This window comes from Scylla paramamosain, chromosome 3 (genome assembly GCF_035594125.1).
Source record: "Scylla paramamosain isolate STU-SP2022 chromosome 3, ASM3559412v1, whole genome shotgun sequence".
Classification (NCBI taxonomy): domain Eukaryota; kingdom Metazoa; phylum Arthropoda; class Malacostraca; order Decapoda; family Portunidae; genus Scylla; species Scylla paramamosain.
Window position 1 is genome coordinate 18,795,001 of NC_087153.1, and position 27,222 is coordinate 18,822,222.

At 39.6% G+C, this 27,222-nt stretch overlaps 2 protein-coding genes across 5 annotated transcripts in view; one reads left to right on the forward strand and one right to left on the reverse strand.

Moving 5' to 3' along the window:
- The window catches only part of LOC135092298 (diphosphoinositol polyphosphate phosphohydrolase 3-alpha-like), a 40,485-nt gene extending 32,312 nt beyond the window's left edge, over nt 1–8,173 (reverse strand). Inside the window, exon 1 of one of the 2 annotated variants that reach the window (XM_063990761.1) lies at nt 7,078–8,173. In XM_063990761.1, the coding sequence (XP_063846831.1) occupies nt 7,078–7,518 (441 nt within the window). In that variant the 5' untranslated portion in view covers nt 7,519–8,173. The remainder of the gene's footprint in view (nt 1–7,077) is intronic. The other variant, XM_063990755.1, reaches the window with a different exon arrangement.
- Nucleotides 8,174–8,414: 241 nt separating this feature from the next.
- On the forward strand, nt 8,415–21,425 carry LOC135092326 (inositol hexakisphosphate kinase 3-like). 3 transcript variants are annotated; one of them, XM_063990781.1, is made up of 6 exons: nt 8,415–8,551; nt 11,410–11,489; nt 12,096–12,352; nt 12,546–12,778; nt 13,227–13,402; nt 13,687–21,425. In XM_063990781.1, exons 2-6 carry the CDS (start codon nt 11,439–11,441, stop codon nt 14,368–14,370), a joined length of 1,401 nt encoding a protein of 466 aa, XP_063846851.1. In that variant the 5' UTR covers nt 8,415–8,551; nt 11,410–11,438; the 3' UTR covers nt 14,371–21,425. The 3 variants fall into 3 exon arrangements, with proteins under 3 accessions (XP_063846851.1, XP_063846859.1, XP_063846866.1); XM_063990789.1 differs by having other exon boundaries at nt 8,478–8,551; nt 11,407–11,489; XM_063990796.1 differs by having other exon boundaries at nt 8,505–8,551; nt 12,100–12,352.
- Nucleotides 21,426–27,222: the final 5,797 nt, after the last annotated feature.

Genomic DNA, 27,222 nt, shown 5'->3' on the forward strand with positions numbered 1-27,222 from the left:
GTTAGGGAGCTTACGAAAAGACTGTGGAATTGGCCCTGAAAGCTTGTCCCGTGATCCATGCCATGTTTTGAGATTAGTATTCCCCCGTGCAGTACATTCTTCACACTCCGGAGCAAGAGTGATTCGTCCTAAGAGAGACATTAATTAGACTCAGTAAGCGCGTGCACACTTGACAGCACAGGGTTGGTTGCCTATGGTCTGTTTTTGCTGCATGTTTCTTTATTCGTATTTATTCATGTATTTGTTGGTTCTAGCGTATATCCTTCCTCTCGGATCGGAGAAGCTGACAGAACGCAGGGTACGTGCGTGCGTGTGTGTGCGTGCGTGCAAGAGCCCGTGCTTCCCAGTCTGGCTTCACAATTTTGCCAGAATAAGTTCCACCTCATCCGTTGACTGCATCACACACACACACACACACACACACACACACACACAGAGAGAGAGAGAGAGAGAGAGAGAGAGAGAGAGAGAGAGAGAGAGAGAGAGAGAGAGAGAGAGAGAGAGAGAGAGAGAGAGAGAGAGAGAGAGAGAGAGAGAGAGAGAGAGAGAGAGAGAGTAGCCCCAACCATAACATCTCCTCACTAAAGCACTAAAGCATTGCCTCCCCCCACTCCACATACACACACACACACACACACACACACACACACACACACACACACACACACACACACACACACACACTAAACAGAGTGTCGCACATGGCTCAGGCCGCCACGCTGCTTCTCGCTAGTCTAAACACTGATGTCAGCACCAAATTCTGCCCGTTTTGACGCAGTGCATTTTACCTACCCACAGTCACCCGCCCTTCTTTCGCCTCTTCTCTTCAGGGGCAGTATTCTTACGCTCAGGACTCCCATATCTATTTTTAAAGGCCAGGTAGATAATTAGTAGGGTTTTCATGATGTTTTCTTCTCCTGGTGATGAATTCTAGTAAAACTATTGCTAAAGTTACGAAAAAATAAATATCACACATAACTGGCACTATAGTCTGTTGAAAGCAGTCGAGGTAAGACTCTGAAACATTCGAGAATACGAACACAGGTTTCCATCGCCAGCGACGTTGTGATTTTAGAGGCAGTAGCAGTCACATAATCGTACAGAAGTTGCAGAAATGATAAAATGAACAGTAGCACTAAAAGGAGTGTAATTTCAGGGTCTCTTTGGGGACTGGCATCTTCAGTGGATCTTTTCTCATGTTTTTCTGTTGTGCTTGACCAAAACCCCTATCACAGAGAGTAAGTAAATAAATTAGAAAAAAAAAAGATGATGATGATGATGATGATGATAATGATGATGATGATGATGATGATGATGATGAAGATAATGACGATGATGATGATGATGGTGGTGGTGAAAAGTAATGACAAAAACAACAGCAAAGGCCAACAAAATAAATAAAATCGTGTGTGTGTGTGTGTGTGTGTGTGTGAGTGTGTGTGTGTGTGTGTGTGTGTGTGTGTGTGTGTGTGTGTGTGTGTGTGTGTGTGTGTGTGTGTGTGTGTGTGTGTGTGTGTGTGTGTGTGTGTGTGTGTGTGTGTGTGTGTGTGTGTGTGTGTGTGTGCTTTACTCTACGGGAAACGACACCCATGTTTCCGTCACGTGACTCCTCTCTCCCATATCCACCTCCCCCACCCCGTATCTCTTGAATAATAAGCTAACTCACTTCTGTGCCCCACACCAACTACTTTCAAAAGGCTGAAGCTGAAGTTGTACAGGTTTTTAGGAGTATTTTTTTTTTATGGTTCTAGTCACAAACTAACAAGATATCTAAATCATTAACAGAGGAAACACTCTTGAGAGCCTGGCTAATCATCTTTGTAGCCTTTGAAAACAGGTGTTATAAGAGAGGAAGTTACGCAGGTTTTGAAGGCTATTTTACCGTTCTAATGACAGATTAAAAAAATTTTTACATTATTAACAGAAAAACATTATTGAGAATCTGGCTAATCATCTCCGTGGGCTTTGAAAGTGGTTGTGTTAAGAAAACAAAGCCATAGGAATGCGACAAATGTGTTAAATGTATCTATGTACAGGAAAACGAAATAATTAATGAATAATATCCGCCACGTGAGACAAATAAGCGGAAGTCCTCGTTGGGTTGCATCAAGGCCGCTGCTGACTCTCGTAGATCACATCACCGCCACCGTCTGTTGAGCGCCGTCATGCAAACACTTCACTGGCTTTAATATATACGCTATTTCATAAGGGAAGCTTTTATACTCCCAGTACTTCGATGCAGGATTGTCAGGAGGAGGAAAACAACGTGCATTACAGCCAGTGTGTGTGTGTGTGTGTGTGTGTGTGTGTGCCGCGTCTCCTTCCGTCACATTGCCCATGAACCCAAGCTGCCTGACCAGTTTTTTGCCATCACTCATACCTTGTTGTTGCGCCTACTGCAGGAAGTTTGTTTATCCTCCTATTAATATGATTATTATTAGCTTATCATTTATTAATTATAAAGTTTAAATATCACATTGTTTAATTATGAGTCTATCAAGATGTTTTCTCTCCTGCCAGCAACAAGAACTACAATAATAATAATTACTACTATAGTCTGTTAATGGGACAGCATAACAAGGTCTCAGTTCTGTGCAAGGCCGGACAAGTACCACAAGGCTGCAACAAACAGGCTCAATCCTTACTCAAAATGCTAGTTGTAGGGACTCATCACAGCCAGGTGTAATATCAACCATATTTACAGCCGGTCTTCTCCTGTTGACCTTACAGAAGGAATTATCACTTTATGCTTATACATCATACGGTGTTTCTCCTGTTGACCGTTCAAAGGTAATGATCTGTCAATATCTACATAGTGATTTGCAGCAATCCAGACGCACACTTCTTCACTTAAATCAATGTTTGCAAAGATGAATTTCTTTCTATCACTTACACGCGATCTTATTTCATGTGTCCTTCCTCTTACCTTCGCTTCTTTTCAATAGATTCTCTGTTACTTCGCTTCATTCCCCGAGCTGCTTTGAACATCAAGACTGAATCCCTAACTGTCATTTCCCGTAAAGTAAATAAACATACTATATTCACTAGTATCTTCATTGGTTCGTCATTTTTTTCCTTAACCTTTCTATCTACTGGTGTCGAACAAGGTTCAGTTACTACCTCTAAATATGCACGTTTGCTACCTCTCCCACTATCTATGCTGATGCCGCCTCCATGCACACGCCATACGAAGCATCCGGACCCTGAGGTCGACCTTATCACCATCCCACCTGCTTCCCTCCATCAGCCGCTTCAAAACGCTCAGACTGAAGCTCGTAAATCTACTTCCTTTTGAGAGGCGTTGATTAAGAAAGGATCTGATAGAGTTCTGTAAGTGGTATAGGGATATAAGAAGGGCGATTCGTAAAATTTTCAGGAAAGGACAAGAAACAATGGATTCAAGCATGATAAAGTTTCACTCTAACAAAGAGATAGGAAGGAATTGGTTCTCAAATAGAGTGGAAAATGAATGAATTGGATTCAGTAATCAGAGTCATTTAGGAGCTTAAAAATATTAGACAAATCTATGGCCAAGGATGATAGGTGGAAACAGATAAGTATGTTTGATGCCACGTGTAGACATGAATGCACCTTTCCTTATTTTCTTATATTCTAATACATCAACAGGATGACATCTATGCGTATACGAAGCATTCCACATCACAGCAGCAGCAGAGAAAATGTATGTTATCTGAGTCTCTAAACATCGTAGTTATCAATTACCACAGTACGAACAGAGAATATGGCACATTACCTATACTGAGACGTGATATTCTGGGTACTAAATTACCGGAACATGCTCTCTCTCTCTCTCTCTCTCTCTCTCTCTCTCTCTCTCTCTCTCTCTCTCTCTCTCTCTCTCTTGTTCCAGTCCTCATCCGCATCCTCTCGTATATTGTTGCGTTACTTCCCGCTTCTTTCATCCTTGGGGCTGCTGCTGTATCATTAGGCCAGCAGGAATGCATGTATCCTCTCTCTCTCTCTCTCTCTCTCTCTCTCTCTCTCTCTCTCTCTCTCTCTCTCTCTCTCTCTCTCTCTCTCTCTCTCTCTCTCTCTATCCATGGCATAACGCACTTCACTTTCTATATCCGGGTTTTTACTCCAAGCTGGAATGCCCCGCCACTATCCCTCGGGCACGTGCGCCAATCGAACAAGGAAGACACTGTAAGTGTCAGCCCTCCCGCCCTCCCTCAGGCACCATCACCCCCTCGCTCTGTCCCCACCCTCGCCTACTCTTTTACTCTGGGTCCGTGCCAGAGCTTTATACTCGCAAGATGAGAAAGAGAACGAGGAAAAAATAGGAGGATGATTATTTACACTATTACCAGCTGTGCCACACCTGAGCGGCAGCACCTGTAGTAAAGTGAGAGCGGGGTATTATGGGACAGGTGAGGAGAAGGAGTGGAAGGCGCGGAGGGCAGGTGTGTGTGTGTGTGTGTGTGTGTGTGTGTGTGTGTGTGTGTGTGTGGGGCGGAAAGGTCTTCTCTCCACCAAGGCCAACACCACACACCACGCACTGCACACATTAATATCAGTACAACTTCTGCAATATTTTCCTCGATATTAAGCTGATGGACGCCTTTGGGTCTTCTGATATTTCACGACTAGGAACTTAAGGGGACTTGACGTGCCTCTGTTATAGGTTAAATAAAAGAGAAAGGAACACGACTCTCCAGACAGACCTTGAGAGGGAGACCCCATCCAGTGTGGGATGACGCGTTACTTCCTTAGCACGAGTCAATAATAATAATAAAACTAACTCTCCAGTATCGATTTTTCTTGCTTTTCAAATGATAGTTTATATAATATTTATGCAAATTGTGTATTATTAGCATGTAATGTTCACGTTGCGAGTTTGCAGACCGTTCCGTTAATGGCGAGGCTTCCAGGTTGAGCTTCCTGCCCCGCGAGGCTCGGTGCCGGACGGCGGGCAAGTCAGGGTGCCCGGAGCAAGGTGTGGCACACTGAACTGTGACCCTCACTCTTACTTCCTCTCTCTCTCTCTCTCTCTCTCTCTCTCTCTCTCTCTCTCTCTCTCTCTCTCTCTCTCTCTCTCTCTCTCTCTCTCTCTCTCTCTCTCTCTATATATATATATATATATATATATATATATATATATATATATATATATATATATATATATATATATATATATATATATATCCTTTTTTGGGGGGAATTCTCATAAGAACTATTTTTAAAGGCTACTTATATGATAAATCGGGTTTTCGTGTGTGTGTGTGTGTGTGTGTGTGTGTGTGTGTGTGTGTGACTGGCCAGAATCCATGTTACACAATCACTAAAATCATGAAAACATTCTTAAAACCTAAAAAACTTCCGTAAGAGCCTGTCAGAAATAAACTGTCGAGATAAGACGCCGAAAGGTTTGAGATTGTGGCCCTTATGTAAGATATTATGTTTAAGGTAAGTAACAGTATCACTTCTTCACAAAGAACGCACCGCTATGGTCATCATGGCCTGTCTCAGTTGTGTCATTACTCTAGTTAACATTTGAGAGATCAAAGTTCTTTTGCATTAGGTAGCTTGCAATGCGTATCAGTGACCTTCTACACAAGTTTGAGTAATTCATGGTCAGTAGCTTCTATTACAGCCATTATTGGATGTTTAATAAAGCAGTATTCGCAATAAGTAAATTCTGGAACTCCCTGCCTACTTCTGCTTTTTCTCCTTGCCTTTGACCTGAACTCTTTCAAGAGGGAGGTTTCAAGACACTTATTTTCAAATTTTGGATAAACCTTTTGACTATGGTCTTTGGGGGTCTGGCATCTCTATAGTCTTTTTTTTTTTTTTCCGTTCCCCCTGGCCAAACTTCCTTCTTACATAAAAAAAAAAAAAGTTGTGTTCTACAATGTTGCCTTTGGTGCAAATCAGCCAGCGTCTTTGCTTGCCATCCTGCAAAAATTCCACCATGACGTGTGGCATGTTTTTAACTTGCAATTAAGCAGTTTGGCGTGGCGTGCATGCCAATCCGTGTAGTTTGGTGTTTGGGATTCAGATCACAGTGTACTTGAACTCCGAGGTCAATGAGAAGCTGAGCAAGGTGAGCTAGTGATGGGCCGTATTACCAGTGGGCTGAGGTGACAATAGGCCGAGTGGGTAATGGGTTGAGTTTTAACAGGAGGAGTTGGCATTTGTCTGAAATGACAGTGGGCCGAGTTGGCAAAGGGTTAAGTCAGCAATGGACCGAGATGGCAGTGGACCGAGTTGGCAATGGACTGAGTTTTGATAAGGCAAGTTGGCAGTGGTCTAAATTGACAGTAGGCTGAGTTGACAGAGGATAAAGTCGGCAATGGACCGAGCTGACAGTGTGACAGAGTTGGCAATGGGGAAGTTGTCGATGGGTTTAAAACATGGCGGTCTAGTCACGAATGCTGTCCTTTCCGGAAGTTCAAGTCACGGGTAGGAAGGGAAACCTAGGAGGCGGTGTCCCAGGCTTTGCCATTGAAAGTGATGAAGGGATAAAGGTAATGGTTATCCTTGGCATTAGTGAGGTGGACAGGATCAGAACACGGAACACTTCATGTTAAGCAATGTGGCCGCGACATGGTGTGTAGAAAGTATGTAGGATACCTGTTTACCATTAAGATACAACATGGCAAAATTTGTTACATCATCATCACATTGCCATATTTATTATCAAGAGTAGTGGTGGTAATAGTAGCAGTAGTAGCGGTGGTGGTGGTGGTGGTGATGGTAGTAGTAGTAGTAGTAGTAGTAGTAGTAGTAGTAGTAGTAGTAGTAGCACCAGTGGCAGCAATAGCATCATAATCAACAGTAGCTGCTCTTAATAGTAGTAATAGTTAATATAGCAGTAGTAGCAGTAGCAGTAGTAGTAGCAGTAGCAGTAACAGTAATAGAAGTAGTAGTAATAGTAGTAGTAGTAGTAGTAGTAGTAGTAGTAGCACCAATGGCAGCAGTAGCAGCAGCAGCAGCAACAGCAGCAGCAGCAGTAGCAGCAGCAGCAGCAGCAGCAGCAGCAGCAGCAGTAGTAGTAGTAGTAGTAGTAGTAGTAGTAGTAGTAGTAGTAGTAGTAGTAGCAGCAGCAGTAACACTCACCTGAGATTCGTCCTTATTGACACACACACACGCGGCCCTCCTGATGAAGCCCTCCTCGTCTATAAGGCGGCGGCGGCCACAGCACACACCCTTGCCCTTGGAGGTCAGGCTGCCTCGACTGTTGGTGTTGCACTTGCTCAAGCTCTTGCTGGTCCAGAGATTACTGCTCTGGGGCGGTGATAAGGTGTCAAGGGAAACATCAGTGCAGTTGTTGGCCCCTGTAGTGGTGCCTGACGTGCTGAAGTCGAAGTATTGTTGCGAATCTGAGGAAGTTGCCGCGGGGGTCAGACGATTTGAAATAGCACATGAAGGAGCAGCGGCCGAGTTATAGAGTAGTTGAGCAGCATCGAGACAAAGAGATTCTGTACTGTATCTCCTGGGAGCAGTAATATCTTCTATTGTACTGACGGCGAGGCTGCCCGGAGTAACTTGAGAATGCATCGTGGGAGGCGCCACAGAAGTGCCCTCCCTTCTTACCTCGCAAGTCACTCTGTACTGGCGCTTGTGGAAATACTTCGCTACACACGACACAGAGACGGGAAATTTGCTTATGGAAATTGGGAGAGAACAGTTGCAGATGCAATGGGTAAATTGATATAGAGGGTGGTGTTGACAGGAGGCTGGAGTGAGTTGTAATCTTCAAAGTTGCAGCTCCACCAAGACTGTCTTTCCAGAGCAAATGCGGGCATCTGGCTAGGACATTTCTCCTTGCATGGGTATCCAACTATAATTTGGAAATTGTGTAGGAACTTAAGGGCCGCGGTCTAAGTAAGTCACTATGACAAGAGAACTGCTAGTCACGTATGCATGTACCAGTCTCGTGTGTGAAAAGGAAGCCTGAGTCAGTTCATGTTCACTGCTTCCCACTTCATTAACTCTTGCTTTACTTAATGTGTTACTAATCTCGCTTCTTTTCTTGTGCACTAAGAAGTAGATATCATCACGTCTTTACCATGATGAAAACTACAGCGAGGCTCTTTCCTTTGACGGCATAGTAAGACACATTCGAAAAGCAAGGGATCACCACACTGAACCGCCAGCGCACTAGCCAATATACTCCGCCACACCCTGGAACACCACGAAGTGCACTGAGCAAATTCTTTATCTCCGAGAGGCAGCCTTGGCCACACTACCTCGCCTCTTACGTCATGGTCGACACACGCCGCCACGGGCTGGTCGACACACGCTGCTCTATCAGCTGGAACTGTAAACATACTACTGACGCACTATAGTCCCAGTTAATACTGTCAATAATCACGGCATATCAGTAGAATAATAATACATGGAATTAAGTTTTTTATGTAACAAACAATATAAAAATTACGTGAGATTATAGAGAAGGGATAGTTTGTTGCGTCAGACGGAGCCAATGTTGCTAGATCTTGTTTTGAGCAAGACTGTGGTGGCCGCTGATTGGCTGACGAGACCGCCATATTCATTCTAGGAAAGTTCCAAGAGTGTCGCCAATATTAAGGTTTGATATTAGGCTCGGTAATTCTTCTTTTAACTTACAACTTTCTCTTAACTGTCCCCTGGTGACCATGGGAGCAGCAGCTGGCCACGAGGACCCTCAGGGGCAGGCGGGGAGACACCAGTGCCCTTCAACAAATGCCAACTCTGAGTAGTGTGATCTACTAATACTCCTACTTAATATATCCGTCATGTATGGGTAATCTTTGCCTTTTCCTGTGTGGTAGTGGTGGAGGCGCCAGCGTGGGGGCTGCCATTGGGGTGGAGGGGGTGTGGCTGAGGTGAAATGCCTCCAAGAACGTTGTCTTGTGTCAGGAATGTCTGAGTGGCAAAGTCCATTGGGTCATTGAGGGTAGTGCCAAATAACCATGTTGAATATTTTATGCCACACTTTCCCTCTGCTGCTGCCTGGGAACATTCAGCTCTGAGCAGACTAATTATTAAGGAGTCACGTGGCTCATATATATATATATATATATATATATATATATATATATATATATATATATATATATATATATATATATATATATATATATATATATATATACATATATGTATGTATGTATTTTTTTTCGGCTCCTACCCTCTCCAGTGTTGGGGAACTGGTGGGAAAGCGAGGTTTTAGGGTGGGGGAGGCCAAATTTGGACATTTGTGAAAAGTCTAAGGATGAAACGCATAATTTAAAAAATGGGAAATTTCCCAGTTAGGTTAGGTTAGGAAAAATTAGGTTAGGCTTACTTTAAAAATGGGAAATTCCTGATTAAGTTAGATTAGTGTCCTTAAGGGAGGTCCAGGGTGAACAAAGCCCCCAAACATAGTGTTTGAATCAATTTTTTACAGTAATGTTGTTGGGCACAAATATGTAAATCAACCATGTGCAATTTACAATTTGAAATATTTGATATATCAGAAATTTAATTTGCAAGGAAATTTGATATTTAAGCTTTTATTCATGATACTTGATAGGAAATTGTGTAATGTATCCAGATGAGTTGACACAACTTGCAAACTTATGGAACACTTCTCTGATGAAACTGTGTTGAATTTAGGAGCAAGATTTGCACCAGGATTTTAAAAATCTACATGTTGAGACTGTGTGCAGTGTAAGAGTAACTATTGTTGTACAGGAATATGCTGTGATTTTGTCAGTTTTCAGGACAGCCATAAAAGACATTTGCTTGGAGAGATGGAAACCATTGGGATTTGAGAGTATCTGACAGCAGTGCAGTCTCATTATATAGAATTACCCTGAATTGTCAACAATCATGAAAGTTGAAACTCTTCTCATTTATGCTTTTAGGGTAGTACTTAAAACAGTTCAATAATAATAGTGCTGTGTATGAGGTGTATGCAGCTCAGCCTAGTTTACAATAAATTATTGTGTCTTTGGTAGATGAAGAAATGTGAAAACTTAGTGATGGAAGGAATTTCCTTGAAGTATTTCCAGAAAACAAAGAGCAAAACTGGAAATTTAGTGTTATGAAGTGAGCAGGGAACAGCCAATGTCACAGCCAACTGCATAGTTGACTGTGAACCTTCTGCATGAATGAAGGAGATGTGCTTGAAAAAAAGTTCCATAACTATGTCCCAGACTTGTCTAGATAGCAGATAGTATAATGCATGTACAATGTATGAATGATTACTGTGTGCTATTAACTTGCAGTCAGGTAAACTATCCTAGTACTCACAGATCATGGAGAGGATTCACACAGTAGGTCTAGTCATGGAGATTATTTGGTATATGCTGCCTTGTGAAGTGAATTTTCCTAGACCTTCACCTGAATCTCCCTGCCAAATGTTTATTTCATGCTGTAAATCTTGAGCTTCACAGTATTATGTAACTCTGAATAAACTCTACAAGAATTTGGCTCTCATCCACAGTACTGCTAATTAATTCCCAGATGACCTGTAATTCTTCTACAAGAAAATATTGCTTTATTAGTATTAATCTGAAATACTGAAATTGTGACACAGTCAGCATAAAGTATCAGTCATCTATTCTGGAAGTTAGTGTGCCCATCTATCTCTTCATGACATTACCTGCTGAAACACCTTGGCATTTATTCCTGCCATTGCACATCCTTCCCATATGTATCCATGTCACCCATATTAATTGGATTGGTAAAATGTATCTGATGTAACCACTGTTTACACTATCATCTTCATCATAGGTATGTAATCTCTATATTGTTTAGTTTGGTTTCATGTTCGCATTTTGAAGGGAGAAGGATGCAGACCATACATTGGAATTTCTTTTCCAATCTCAGCACCACGCTACTTGGGTGTGGACTGTCAAGCACCTTCAAGTCGGGCATGAGTTGCTCTGCTCCCACTAAAATTTGGCTCTATAGATTTTTTTTTTTTTAAGAGGAGGATCTGGCCTAGGGTAACAAAATTTTTTTTTTTATCTGAAGATTTCAGTCACAAAAGGAAATTGTCAAAAAGAATATTCAAAATTATGAGAAGTGTCTTGAAACCTCCCTCTTGAAAGAATTCAAGTCATAGATAGTAGGAAGTAAAGAATAAGGCAGAGAGTTCTAGAGTTTACCAGTACCAGACTATAATATGATACATGATTAGGACATAAAACATTATTATTGCAGAAGTATTTAATTCACTGTCCAGAAAAACAGAACATCAAGGATGTCCATAGTTAGCAGAATCGAATCAGTTAGAGAACATGAAAATAGATTAGCTGTATATGCAGGAGTCATTTCATGCCTAAAATTACATTGCATATGATGGAACCCATTCATATCATCCCTAAAATAGCATTAAGTACCAAAGGTTACTAAATACTGCCAGTAAAGATGAGCTTTTGGTCACATTGTTAAAGTCAACTTGTTCTGTTCCAGCAGTGGTGTGAGGAAGACCAGAGTCCATCTAGATGACCCTCGGGACCATGAACCATGACGCGGACAAAGAGGATCTCATACAGGTGGGGTGTAGAGGAGACTGGAAAGCACTTAGCCATAGTTCTTGCCAGAAAATATGCCCTGAAAGTTTTGTAGCTAAATGACATGATCATAATATTCTTGAGAAACTAAAATAGTTTGTAATTATTATAAGCATTAATGTTAATAAAAGGTACTACTGAAAAAATCTTAGATTTGCATTAAAGATTTTCATCACCAGCTGTTCCATCTCATAGATACTTAATAAATAAACTCTTCAGTGTTTTGAAAATTTAAGGCATTACATTTCTTCTCATAGATACTCAATAAATAGATTCTTCAGTGTTTGAAAGTTTAATTATGGCATTATGTTGGGGTGTCCTGAGACTGCTTGGAGGTGTCTTAGAAGAAAGTTATAGTTCCAATACTCAGTAGTATTCTTGATACAGAAATCTCATATCAAACAGATGATTTTTCTAATAGATAAATCATTCAACAAAAAGTTAGATTTATCCGAGACTTTAGCTGCAGTTTTTTTTATTGGATATTGCAAAGGGTTCTCTGGGATATGCACCATCATTGAGCTTGTCATGTTTTAATGACAGAAGAAAATATGTTTTTGAATAATAATGGCATCATGCTATTTCCAGCTAGAGCCTCTGGTGCATCAAGTGAGTGGCCACTCCTCCATGTTCGTCCTGGATGATGTGACAGTGTGCAAGCCTCTCATTGGTCGGGAGTACATGTTCTACCGCACCCTCCCACCTGAAATGAAGCAGTACACCCCAGAGTTCCACGGCACCTTACGGGTTGTTCTTCAGGAGGCCCAAGATGGCCTCACCCTGGCTGCCTTGCCCAACAAACAGATTCCTGCCCCTAGGAACACTCAAGGGCCACAGCAGCATGGGTGAGTACTGTGAAGGAAGATGTAAGTAAGTATTATTCCTGTGAAGGAAGATGTATGAAGTATTAGTATGTAATCTCTTGCCTTTTCAATTACTTGATTTTCTGCAATTTATCATCAACAAAAAGCTTGTGATATAATTGTAGTTGTCAAAGAATTACTTTTTTGTGGTATGAAACAAAGTTGTTGTTTTCAGGAGGTGTCTGCGTCAGGTATGCTCAGGTAGTGTAGAGCTAGAGAGTGAAGGAGAGGAAGAGTCTCCCTGTAGTCCACAAGACTCTTCAAGCCTCTCCTCCAGAGCCTCCACAACCACCACCACCACAGCTTTGGCACCACTCCCTCCTGACTCACATAATCCTTGGCTGCAGCAGTGTCACCAAACAACACTTCACAAACTCAAGCAGAAGTCTGACTCCTCCAATGTTGTAGGTGAGTTGATTGTATTCTACAGCAGAGCAAACAAGGTGTAAATGTTCCTGCATTGTATTTAGTGCAGCATGCTAAAATGGTGATGAAACAGAAATTTGATAAGATATAATATCACTTACTAATTGTAATATCTCAATAAAAATTATGTTCTGCTGTATTACTATGACACAACTAAAACATGAGCTTTACAATATGAAAATTGTTTTAGAATTTTTATGCATCCTAGCTTTGGTTCAGTGTTTCCCCATCACATATTCCACCATATATTGTTGACCAAATAGGAGAGAGCATTGGGGACTGGAAACCATTTCCCTGTATTTTTATTTCTGTAATAAGACAAGGCTTGCCTTGGCTACTTGCCAAATTGTTGGGTGAAGAGTTGGTGCTTATGCAGTAGACAGAAAAGGGGGACTAGGCTCAATCTTTGACTTCATGGCTTATTTCACAGAATGCATCATGCTGGAGAACCTCACTCACAAGTTCAGATATCCCTGTGTCTTGGATCTGAAAATGGGCACCAGACAGTATGGGGATGATGCTCCTGAAAGCAAGCGCAAAAGTCAGACTGCTAAGGCTGCCAACACCACTACCATCACCCTGGGTGTCAGACTGGCAGGGATGCAGGTATGTAAGCTCTAACCTCTTCAAATAAGTTAGATAAAAAAAATGGTAGGGTAAGGTACAAGAGTACTTGTGTTAGATAGGTAGTTGTGGAGATGGAGCACTTGAGGGTGCAAGACAAGCAAGGAGGGGGTGTTTTGGGTAAAAAGAAGTTGAGGGTTCTCTATCATGGCCAGCACCCTTGGGAAACATTCCTCTAGGGAGTGAGCCATCATGGAGAAAGAATTAGAATTTTGTTCATTGAGGCGGCACTTGGTGATCAGTCTGTTTTCCTGTATTCTTGCCAGGTTTACAACAAAGAGGAGAAAGGATACCACTGCAAGAACAAGTATTATGGCCAACAGCTCTCAGAGGAAGGTTTCAAGGAAACTCTTCTGCATTATCTCCACAATGGGCATGGACTTCGTCTTGACATTGCAGACATGATTATTTCAAGATTAGAGGAACTTAGTTCAATAATATCAAAATTAGATTCTGTAAGATTCTTTACCTCATCTTTATTAATTCTTTATGATGGATTTGACCCAAGTGGATCAAATTTCAATCAGCCAGACTGTAAGACTGAAAGAAAGAGAGAGCCTTCAGAACACACCAGATTAAGCCACTGGCCAGACCAGTTGGGCGAAGGCTCCAGCCTGCCCCAGGACAAGTGGTCACCCAAAGACTCCCGCATACCACCCATCAAAATGACTCATCCAGCCTACATTCACGAGATGCCTAGCCCAGGAGGAGGGAAGGCCAGGGAACAGGTGAGCAGGTGTGAGTCTGATGCCCCGTGTAAGTCTAAGGGCTGGCAGAGAAACAGAAACCACAGGCCGCCCATTGATATTCGCCTCATAGATTTTGCCCATGCCACCCACAAAGGCATGGGGGACTCCAAACTGTACAGTGGACCAGATGAGGGGATTTTGTTAGGTCTTAACAGTCTCATAAAAATTTTCACTGACATTAGAGATAGATATAAGCACTGACCTGTAATGGAGTCCCATGTTCCTCCCTGTCTTCTGTCTGCCAGTCAGTCCATTTCTCTCTCTCTCTCTCTCTCTCTCTCTCTCTCTCTCTCTCTCTCTCTCTCTCTCTCTCTCTCTCTCTCTCTCTCTCTCTCTCTCTCTCTCTCTCTCTCTCTCTCTCTCTCTCTCTCTCTCTCTCTCTCTCTCTCTCTCTCTCTCTCTCTCTCTCTCTCTCTCTCTCTCTCTCTCTCTCTCTCTCTCTCTCTCTCTCTCTCTCTCTCTGTATATAATCATTATTGTCTATGTTAGACACCATATCTCACATTCAAAATCATCACTTCATAAGTATTTCAGTGTGTTGTGTATGTAAAATATGTAGCTGTATATTTACTATTCCATGTGAAAAGTTGTATATAAGATGTATAAATTCTATATTCCATAATCAGAGTATAGATTTAGCTGCCTATGACTTAGGCATTCTTGACTCATATTAAGTTTTACTATAAAAATCTCATATGTAAATATTGTGTTGTATATTACAATATAGTGCCAAAGCACCACCAATCCAAATATCTGTTCCATAAAGAGGAACTAAAATCAACATAGTAGTTTAAAGTGACACAGAATTGGGTAGTGAAATATTCACTAAATCACAAAGGGTTGAGCTGTTTGAGGAAAACCTCCCTTGAGTTGTATAACTGTAAAATGAATTTTCAGCACATATATCTGCTTTCACCTCCAAGGTCAGTGTGGAGGCTGACGGGAGCATACCCACCTTTGATATGAATCCCACCAGAGAGAGAGAGAGAGAGAGAGAGAGAGAGAGAGAGAGAGAGAGAGAGAGAATATATACATACATACATACATATATACACACACTTGCTTTCATAGTAACATAGTAACATTCACATACATGAGGAAAAGTTGAATTATTGCAACAGTTGCTTGATGTGCTGCACTATTTTATCAGTGTTAATTTTACAGTATAAATATTTTGTCAAATTAAGTTCTTGCTGCATTTTACCTTTGCACACAAGGAATACAGTTCTTATATATTAGTGAAAAGGATTTACTCCTCTTAGAGAGAATGTTGTTTATCATGGAGCAGATAAAGTATGCCAGTGTGGTTGAATCAGTGAGTCACTCTCTCCTGGCTCCAGCTTTCAAGATTGTCACCTGGTTGACGACAAGTTTGAGATCAGGTATGTAAAATAAGGCATTTAAGAACAAGTAGATTTTGTTCAAAATCAGCTTGTCAACACAAGACAATTAATCTCTATCCTCCTTCCTTTTCTTCCTTGGACTTTGTCATGATCAGTGAGTCAGTTAATACCCAGAGACCAAATATAACCAAGGGCATGGCCATGATAGGGTCATACAGAGCCACAGCCAACTGCTTTAAAAGAGGACAGCTAGAAAGGTAGCCAGTTTTGACCAAAGGAAGCCCAGCTAATACGGATTTATGTTGCAATTACATAAACAAACAACTGGTGTTCAGTGGGTGGTTGGGGGTTAAGACATCTCAAGTGTCAAACCAAAGCCAGTAATTTTCACACTTTTCTCATAAAACATTTAGTATTTCAGCTTGATGAATATATATTAAGCTCAAAGACTTAACACAGAATTCAAAGAATCATACACACACACACACACACACACACACACACACACACACACACACACACACGTACATGCAAAGTGTGGTTGCTAAAGTATCAGTATATAATAGTTAGAACCAGGATGTGAGTAAATATCAAGTGATTATGAACAGGAAGTTGCTCAGGTATGTGACTTTTCACAGCCACTGGTCTGTGATGGCTCAGCACTAAGAGAGTGGTGCCTGGGAGGTAGGAAAGTGCTCTTTCAGTAGAAATTACTGAAGTATTCCTATATAGGCAGGTGTGCACTGTCCCTCCAATACCTACCTTGTCTAACATTGTATCGTGAGGCTGATTCTTTGAATTTTAAGAATGTATATAGAATCTTAACCACTTGAGTTTAAAGTAGAAGGTAACTGACAAGAAATGCTCCTTTTGTTAACTAGAAGATTGAACCTGTAGGCAGTAATCAACATCATATTATCCCAATCTATCTGATAGAGTCAATATAAATACCTTAGAAAAAATGTGTGAATAAGCTCAAAAATGTTTTATATTTTTGTATAGCAACCTATGGGCTTCATAGAATATCTCTGAGAACCTCACTCCTTTCTCTCATGCAGTCCCTTGACTTATCCTCCTTTATCAAATTAGATTTTTCCTTAGATATAAATGTAGTTTGTCAAGCCACAATTATGATTATTACTAAATTCACCTTGTCTTTTAAGGTAAATCTCAAAAATGCATTACATGTTCTGTTTTGTTTTCCAAGATTAAATACACTAGGAATGTTGTCTCTCAACTTTTTTTTTTGTTCATTGCACACCTTCAGTGTTATGTAGTGTCTTCACCCTGCTGCAGGCCACATGTACAGCGCAGTGTTTATCTCCCTCCATGTTTGCAAAAATAGTGCTGTATATGCCAGTTCATGATATTATGAGATGCAGATGCATAAAATCTGACACTGCTGGATCTTGCATATTAATTGTCTGTATATGAGAAGTGACAACCCAGTAAGAATCCTATGGCTTGGTGCAGGGCCAAGACCTGTGTCTTGAAGACCACTGTTCTAGAGTGTAGGGATATGACAATATTATTGACTTTATGTTTTGTACTTTCTATATATGTATGTTCATTGGTACTTTCAGTGACTACTCTTCCCAGGTTGTTGGCTCAGTTGTCTTGACTTCATTGTTTTGAGAGGTGCAAATGTTTTATCCTAGGAGTATTTGTTACTTCAATGCAGGTGGGCCTCAAGACATTCAGAGATACAGAGTTATGATATACATACATATAACTGGGTAATGTAAATATACAATGAAGCCCTGAGATAGAGAAGTAATTTGTTCCATGGTTCATTGTAATCCTGAAAACATCGTAACCCAAAATCTTGAAGTACATTAGTCATGCTTAATTTTACATTTATAAAGAAAACATGGAATAACAAGGTCATCAGAATTCTAGATAATCATGCTTAGTATCTTGAACTAAGTCCAGCTGGCAGTTAATTGTTTGAATGAGAGCCAAGAGAGTACCTGAATACTACTTTGAGTATAATTCTATAGTCCATTATTTATATTTGAAGAACATATGAGCTCAGAAGGGAAATTACATTGTGGTACTGCAAGGGGAAGTCATCATAGAGGATGTGGAGGGACTTAACAGACCATGGGATACAAGTGATTAAGGATCTCATAGTGTTGGAAGAAGTGAGAGAGGAAGAACACGAGAATGATTCCTTGATGCCCTGATCTGCTGATATTGTTTTTGCTAAAGAGGACAACTAACAGACCATAAACAGACCAGGAGACTCAAGATAGAGGGAAATTGCAAAACACAGTGAAAATTAATACAGAAGGTTTCTCAACTTCTGACCACAACTGTATCATCACATGCACATCACATTTTTCATTCTTTATTGTATCTTGTATGTTGGGGCCTCACTGTATAATAAGTATTCTTGTGTTTTTAATGGTTTACTATATGATCTAGGTATGGTTTCTTATAACTGATGCACTTGCAAAACTAAGATCTTTTAACATAAGGGATATGATTAGTGTGTGAAAGTATATTTAAATTAAAACACACCAATGATTTGAAGATCAGCTTTGATGTCAGGGTGGTGTTGAGTGTAGCTTTGGGGATTGTTGGTGTGGCTTGGATAACATTGTACTCAGAAAAGTAATGTATTTTTCAAGGATCAGAAAAAACAAATGTTGTTGGATGTCTCCTTATTAATGTGCATCATGTTTTATACACTTACTATTATCATTAGGCATCTCCACTTTCTGAGAAATATTTGGGTTAGGGAAACGTTTCCCTCAAAAATTTCAAACCTTTTAGACATTTTAGGATTTGCAAAGAATTGATAACAATGAGTATATTTCTTTTATTGGTTTAGGTTAGTGTCAATAAACTTAGATGCAGTTAGACAACTTGCAGTGTGTGTTGTGTCTTTTTGTATATGATGTATCAGACACCACAGTTTCTGGAGTGAATGGGAACAAGAAGTTAGCAAAGAACAAAGAAGTAAAGCAAAAGCAGTGAAGATGACTAACAATAATGAGATAATTGAATCAACAGTTACCTTCATGGACATGAGTAAAAGCATATTTGATGAAGAAAAATTTCTTTTTATTCATCAGTGCTGCACCTTTTAGTACTCTGAGCTACCATTAAGATATGTCATTGTCTGCACATCACTTCTTCCTTTTCCTTGCTCAGCCAGCATCACAAGTTGGTGGGTTTCAGTGAGCACCTGCTGACATCAACAGGCTCATTCATTTCTGTCTCAATGTCTTTGAAAATGTACCCAAGCCAAATTCTTGTTAAAGAGCAGCTGATAGAAAATAAGCTGCCCTAAATTTTTTTTAGCTTTTAAGTCATTTACATTGTGTACTAACACAGCTTCAGTTTTCACTTTGTGGTAATGAGTGTTCTACTTCAGCACTGTGAATGGCAATCCACTCTCAGTTTTGTAAAGAGACATTTAGAAAAAAGTTGCAATAAAATTTCAATTTAATTCATCTTGATTTGGGACCAAGACATTTTTATTTACTAAATTCAAACATTAAAAAGATATAATTGTGTTTCTTATTATATTATATTAATAATTTTTTGACAGTGAATGCAAATTCTGCATAAACTGTGCTATTGTAGATATTTATTCCTACAGTTATTATTTCAATATTATTATTATTATTATTATTATTATTATTATTATTATTATTATTATTATTATGTACAGATAAAATACTGAGATAATACATGACAATGTAATGATAATGTTTGAAAAGCTCATGGTGGAATTCTCAGCTGGTTTTTTGCATCACTTGTATTTCCTTTCTGTGCAAAGCCTGAAAAGTTTTTTTAACTTGCTTTGAAACACTAGTGATAGCTTCTTGGCAGTAAAGTAACAAGCAAGACCATTGTTTTGGAAGGGCAGTACAGATAAATGAGTGCATCTAGCTGTTTATCCTTGTCTTACTTAAGTCTTCCTAGGTCAGATGCTGAGCTTGTACTTAAACCAAACCAAAAATAACCACTACTAAGTGTTGCAGTATTTGAAGCATTTTACCTCAAGTAGGAGAAGGGTGTTGGCAGCAGCCGGCAGTGAGGAGAGGCAGCAAAGTATAAATGAAACCCTGAATTTCTTTGTTCATTAATAAGAGCTGTAGGATTGTTAATGATATATGCATTTCCCATTTTGTGTTATATGAGGATGGTGTTTATATTGTCTGGTGCTATAGATTAAGCCAACCGGAAAGGATGAAACACGTATGCAGCTGTAAGTAAGGTGTACCACTTCTGTAATTAGTCATTCTTAAAGTTATTCAGGGTTATTTTTAGGGAGGATTTATTGTAAATTTCTTGATAGCTTACCATAAAGAATATAGATGATATTAAGTACTGTCTCAGCAGAGTGCAAGTTCTTAGGTCTCACTGTATGCTTATGTTCCTGATAATGAGCACATTTGTCAAAGCATAATTAATATCAAATCCAAATATTTGATTCAGTGAAGAAAATGTATATGCTCCCAGTCATCATCATCATCATCATCATCATCATCATCATCATTATCATCATCATTGTGAGCATCAGAGCATCATGGTCTACATTTAATTGGGTGAAGAGTCTGAGTCCAGGCTGAAAAATAGGGAAAGTTCAGGAAAATATTGCCGAATTAATTGGATTACAAACGCAGTCAAGCTGTAGGTATGTGCCTTCATCTTACTTGGCCCTGAGCAAGCACAGAATCTACTGCTGATGTTTCAGTAACATATGTTTAGATAAATTATAGGTTTCTTACTAAATCTGCCCTTCTGGTATGACAGAAGCATACAACATTTCTTGTACCATAGTAGTTGTGGTTTGAATTCCCAACATGATTAGCCTACACAGATTATGTAAATCAGAATTATGAACAAGGAAAAAATTAACCAAAAAGATGAAACAGTAACATGCAAGGAAGGTTTGTCAGATAGTGGTACTGTATTTGGTTGTTGAATAAGGGTGTAGTTTAATAGATACTGTTCAGTATGATACTTAAATGTACCAACCTTGCTGTGCCTTTCTGAGGCAACTAATCATCCCTTAGAAATGGAGTCTGCATCAAAGTTGAATGTTGTCAACTATTTTTTTTTTTTTTTTTTTTTTTTTTTTACAGTATAATTCCCAAGTCTGCATAAAGGCCTGTCTTGTTCAGGGCTGAATGATGGCCACTGACCACAGCAGCTGATGTCTAATGTACTAAACTCTCCTCCAACCATCTAGGATTAGTGAGTGGATGACTACATTGAGGGTCACAATTATTCAAGGCAGCTGGAGGATGCCATGGTCCTGTTCTAATATAATAAATATATATATATATATATATATATATATATATATATATATATATATATATATATATATATATATATATATATATATATATATATATATATATATATATATATATATATATATATATATATATATATATATATATATATATATGGTATGCCACAAGGTCAAAGACCCAGAAAACAGATGAACTCTGCATGTATATACATTTTCACATTCATTCCAGGTGAATGCTGCTTCTTGTATGACTTATAAATTGGGATTTTACTGTGTAAATAGGTAAAAGGAAAAGGATAAATAATAAAATGTACCAGTGTGACGTAGTAACCGATGGTTAGGATGATGAGTGAAACTCACTTGTGACAGTGCATGTTGCAGTGACTGTAAAATCATGAATATTTAGTACAATCTTGTTTTATGGAGTTCTCAGTGTATATGATTATAGAACATTATTTAAGATACAGTTACATGTAGTGTAAGCTTTAAAGGTACAAAGGGTTGCATTTTTAATGATGACCAGAGTTTCTTTCAGCTGATTTAAGGCGTTTGTTGTAATATTTAGTTTGTTGATTATTTGAGGATTATATTGTGGTGTGCTATTCAAAATGGAAATAAATGCACTTGAAAATCTTTCTTTCATGTTTACTTATTATTAGTTTAAAATTAATTTTGTAACTTAGGACTAAGACATGCTTATGAGAAGCTTTGTTTGAAGTACCTGTATGGAGCTACCACTTCAATGTCTAGTCTCTCTCTCTCTCTCTCTCTCTCTCTCTCTCTCTCTCTCTCTCTCTCTCTCTCTCTCTCTCTCTCTCTCTCTCTCTCTCTCTCTCTCTCTCTCTCTCTCTCTCTCTCTCTCTCTCTCTCTCTCTCTCTCTCTCTCTCTCTCTCTCTCTCTCTCTCTCTCTCTCTCTCTCTCTCTCTCTCTCTCTCTCTCTCTCTCTCTCTCTCTCTCTCTCTCTCTCTCTCTCCAAAATACACTTGCCTTTTAAGATTTGAAAAATTAGAAATTCTGTCTGTCTATCTGTCCATCTTACATATTATGCTTGTTCTTGATAATCTCCTCACTTATTCCTGTTCTTATCATTTTCCTCTCACCCCTTTTGCTCATATATATTCCCATTTCATTTAACATGTCTGTCATACCCTCTTAGTCATATCTCTTCCATTTTTCCTTGTGGCCAAATCAATTTAGACTGCTGCATTTGATCTCATCAATCACTCCAATATTTTTCATTCATGTTTACTTGACATATCAGATCTGGTGTAAAGATAAATAGAAAAATAGATCTGAAAAACAAATGGATTATACAAAATATGGCAATCTGGGAAATACAATGGCTGGCAGGAGGTAGAGCAGTCACCAGTCGCCAGGGTGACAGCACACCTGACAGGGACACAAGGCAGCTGAGGATTGGAGAAGTGCTACTGAATGGAAAATTAGTTGAGAAAACTGAGATAATTGTGTTTGAAGTGTGAAAAAAGAGGAAACAGCAGGAAAAACAAAAACAAAAAAAACTGAGTATTATACCTTTGGTATTGCTGATATGAATCTCTTGCATTCATTAATTAATCTTTTCTCTAACCCATTCATTGCCAGAACCTTACATTCCCTAACTTGCTGCTGATCCTTACATTCCCTAACCCATTTGCTACTAAACCATACCTTACCTAAACCATTCACTGCTAAACCTTACTTTCCCTAACCTTCTGCTAATCCTTACATTCTTGAACCCATTCACTCCTAAATACTTCCTTCCTTAACCCATTCACTGCTAAATGTTTCTGCAATCACATCCAGATAGGTTGTGTGAGAATGAATGCCAGAAAGTGGACATGTAAGTCGCGGTGGAGTGAAGAGATTAGGGATGCCAGGAAGGAGAGAAAGACTAAGTGCAGGCAGTTGAAAAAGAGGAGGTATGAGAGTGAGGAGGCAGAAAGCGATTACCAGAATGCATGGACAGTGTATGTGAGTCAGCAGTAAGTGACAGAGTGTGAGAGAAGTGTGATTCAGTCCTTAAGAGAGAAAGGTATATATTTGCGAGGGCTGAGGGGATGCCTGACAGTGAAAATGGGGAGAGCCTGAAGTTGAATGGTCATGCAGTGGTGACTGATAAGGAAGAAATTAAAAAGATGATAAAGTTTTGGGAAGAGATTGAAGGTGCAAGAGAGGTACTTGATGTGAGAGAAGGGTGTGTGATAATAGGGATGTGATGAGTTGAAAGGAGGATACGAGTGTAAGAATGAATTGAAAAAAAAAACTTTATGGTAATTGCAGTTATGAGTACAGCAGGTAAAGTTTTTAGAGTAGTGTTGAATGGGATATTGTGTAAACGGATTGACAGAGCTGGAGTGTTTTGGTGAAGAATAGAACTGATTTTGTGTGGACAGGAGAGCAGATGAAAACATGTTTGTGGTGAATGAAAAGATTGAGAGAAAGAAGGATGGTAGCAAATTGTACTTAGGTCTTTTAGACATAGAGAAAGCTTATGATAGGATGAAGAGAGAAATGCTAGCTAGAATCTTAGAAAAGATTGGGTTGAGCGCAAAAGAAGTTAACATAGTACAAAGTATGTATGGGAAGACAATAACTAAATACTGGCTATGAGATACAGAAACAGACTGAGTGAAGAGAGAGAGGAGTTAGGCAAGAATGTATATTGTCATCATCTCTATTTAGTTTATATACAGAGGAATTGGCAGTCAGAGTGAGAAGAATGAATGCAGGAATAAGTGTAGGGAATGATGAGATATGTGTGTGCTTACATGCTGTGAGAAAAGCAAAGTATTGATAGTGAATAGATCAGAGGATGAGAGAAATTCAGTGTTGAAACTGGAAGTGAATGAGTTGCAACAGACAGATAAATATAAATACCTAGGGATGTAAGTGAGTCTGAATGGCTGTGTAAAGGTGAAGAATGAAAAGATGAGCATGGTGAACCAGTAGGTGGGTCAACTAAAAAGTGCAGGAAAGATGAGTATTTAGTAAATAATGTGCTACGAGAAGTTTGGAAGAGATTGGCTGTTCTGAGCATTATGTATGGTATGGATGTGATTTCGTGGAACGAGAATGAATTAGAGAAATCAGAAGTAGGACAGAACAGAGTGGCAAGAATGGCACTGAATGCACCAAGGTATGCAGCAATAGAGGCTTTGAGAGAAGATATGGGATGGAGTACTTTCAGATAGAGACATGTAAAGGCAACTTTGAGGTACAAAGCTAGATTAGAGAGAAAGAATGGTTCAAGATTGGTGAGAAAGGTGTTTTTATGGAATGTTAGGAGCAGAAGGTGGTGGTAGAAGTGAGTTAAGGTGGCAATATAGAGTGGCTTGGAAACTAGTTGGGCTTTTCAGCAGCTTGAGGAGAGGCATGTTGAGAGTAACTGGAATATGATTGTTAGAAATGGAGAGGGTTTAGACTGGGATGTAAGAAAGTGGAAAAGTAATATAGACAGAGTAGCAAAAACATGTGGGACTAAGTAAATAGAAGAATAAGATAGAAGGATATTATAGGTCCATTGAAGGCTGCAGATGGGGAGCTGGTTAGTTCTGGGGAGGAGATTAGTAAAATTCTGAATGAGTATTTTTAACTGTCTTCACCCAGGAAAACATGAAGGATATGCCAGATAGTGAACAGATGTTTAGAGCAGATGAGAATGAGAAGCTTTTTTTTTTTTTTTTATGTTGGAAGGATACTGGCCAAGGGCAACAAAAATCTAATAAAAAAAAATGCCCACTGAAATGCCAGTCCCATAAAAGGGTCAAAGCAGTGGTCAAAAATTGGTGGATAAGTGTCTTGAAACCTCCCTCTTGAAGGAATTCTAGTCATAGGAAGGTGGAAATACAGAAGCAGGCAGGGAGTTCCAGAGTTTACCAGAGAAAGGGATGAATGATTGAGAATACTGGTTAACTCTTGTGTTAGAGAGGTGGACAGAATAGGGGTGAGAGAAAAGAAAGTCTTGTGCAGCGAGGCCGCGGAAGGAGGGGAGGCATGCAGTTAGCAAGATCAGAAGAGCAGTTGGCATGAAAATAGCTGTAGAAGACAGCTAGATATGCAACATTGCCGGCGGTGAGAGAGGGGCTGACAGATATTTCTATAACTAAGGAGATAGTTAGGCTAAAAAAGTTCAAGACACCAGGACCAGATGAAATATATCCCAGAGTACTTAAGGAATGCAAAGAGGTTATTAGTGAGTCATTAGTTTCTGTCTTCAGGAAATCACTTGTCAGGTGAGGTACCAGTAATGTGTAGGCAGGCTAATGTAGTACTCATCTTTAAGATAGGAAACAAAACTTTAGCGTCTAACTATAGACCTGTCAGCTTAACTTCAGTTGTAGGTAAAATATTGGAGTTAATAATAATGACGAACATTAGGGAACATTTAGACAAACATAACTTGATAAAATCAGTCACAGCATGGCTTCATGAAGGGGAAGTCTTGCCCGACAAACTTGTTAAGTTTTTACAGTGAAGTGTAAGAGGCAGTAGGTAATGGTGATAGTTATGATATCTAATATCTGGACTTTAGTAAAGCATTTGACAAGGTACCCCATCAAAGGCTCCTGAGAAAGGTTAGGGCACACGGAATAGATGGGAAGGTGTTAGGCTGGATAGGGTCATGACTTAGAGACAGGCGACAAAGAGTTGTAATAAACGGCTCGAAATCCAAGTGGAGTCATGTGGGGTGCCACAGGGATTTCTAATATATATCAATATATATTTCTATCTAATATATATTTCTAATATATATCAATGATTTGAATAGTGGAATTAGTAATGATGTTAGTAAATTTGCAGATGACACAAAGATAAGTAGATTAATTAGGTCAGAATCGGATGCCATCGCCTTGCAGGCAGATTTAGATAGGATGAATGAATGGACGGATAGATAGCAAATGAAATCAACAAATGCAAAGTACTTAGCATAGGTAGAAGAAACCCACACAGTAGGTACACATTAAACAACGAAACTCTGGTAGGTACAGGGTATGAGAAAGATTTAGGAGTTATAGTTAGCTCTGAACTCCATCTAGGAAAACAATGCGTAGAGGCCAGGAACAGGGCAATTAGGGTACTAGGATTCATTTTTAGGAGTGTTAAAAGTAGAAGGCCAGAAGTAATATTAAAGTTATACTTGACGCTGGTCAGACCTCATCTAGACTATGCTGTGTAGTTCTGGTCCCCACATTACAGGAAAGATATAGGTCTATTAGAATCAGTACAAAGGAGAATGACTAAAAGGTTGCAGGGGATGAGGAGTATTCCTTATGAGGTGAGATTGAGGCTGTTAAATTTACATTCTTTAGAGAGACGTAGTTAAGAGGGGACCTGATAGTAGTCTTTAAGTAGTATAACGGTTATAACAAGGGGGATGTAAGCAAAATTCTTAGGATCAGCAACCAGGGTAGAGCAAGAAATAATGGTTTCAAGCTTGAAAAATTTAGGTTTAGGAAGAAATTGGTTCTCAAATAGAGTGGTAGCTGAGTGGAACGAACTCAGTAATCATGTTGTTGGTGCTAGGACATTAGAGAGCTTTAAGAGAAGATTAGACAGGTTTATGGATGGGGATAATAGATGGAAATAGGTAGGTATATTTCATACAGGGACTGCCACGTGTAAGCCTGGTCGCTTCTTGCAGCTTCCCTTATTTCTTATGTTCTTATGTTCTTGTGTATCATGTCCAGCGCGCACACTTCAAACTACTAAAAGGTAAGTGGGGTATGGTTGAGAGATTTTCAGGGAGGACTATAAGTGTAGTCTCTACCCTCTCGAGTATGAAAACCTGCGATACATGGCTCATCGCTTACTAAGCCTGAAAATCTTTCATACAGCCCATTGATCTTTATATTTTCATAAGTTCCTTTAGATATACATACTTAAAAAAAAAAAAGTTTCGGATTGGCGTTCATTTACAAAGCAAAGGAGTACTTTGGAATAGTATAAAGAAAGAAGCCCTAATGTATGAAAAGTGTTATGAGGGAAGCTTAGGAGGTGAATGTGATCCCTTCAGAGCGAAAGCACAGTGTATGGAATTAAATGCGAGGAGTTACAGATGGTCTAAGTCCCGCAGCAAAGTGTGTCTGGTGTGCGACCTGAGAGAGGATGAGACGGTGAAGCGTGTGATGCTGGAGTGTGTGAAGTACGCCAGAGACAGGGATGAGATTATGTAAGTAGTGCTGAGGAAATTGGGGCATGTCAGAATGAAGAAGACAGGAAAGAAATTGATGATGTTGCTGCTGGGACTGTGGAGAGACTAGTGAAACGATGATTGAGGCTGTGCAAGTATTCCTGAAAAAAAAAAAAAAGTGGCGTGCTAGAGGTAGTAAGTAGTAGTGTGGTAGATGTTGTCTGTTGTCCGTTTGGTCGTTTTTTTTTTCTCTCTCTCTCTCTCTCATAGCTGTCGATACAAAGACATGGCTCATGAGTAA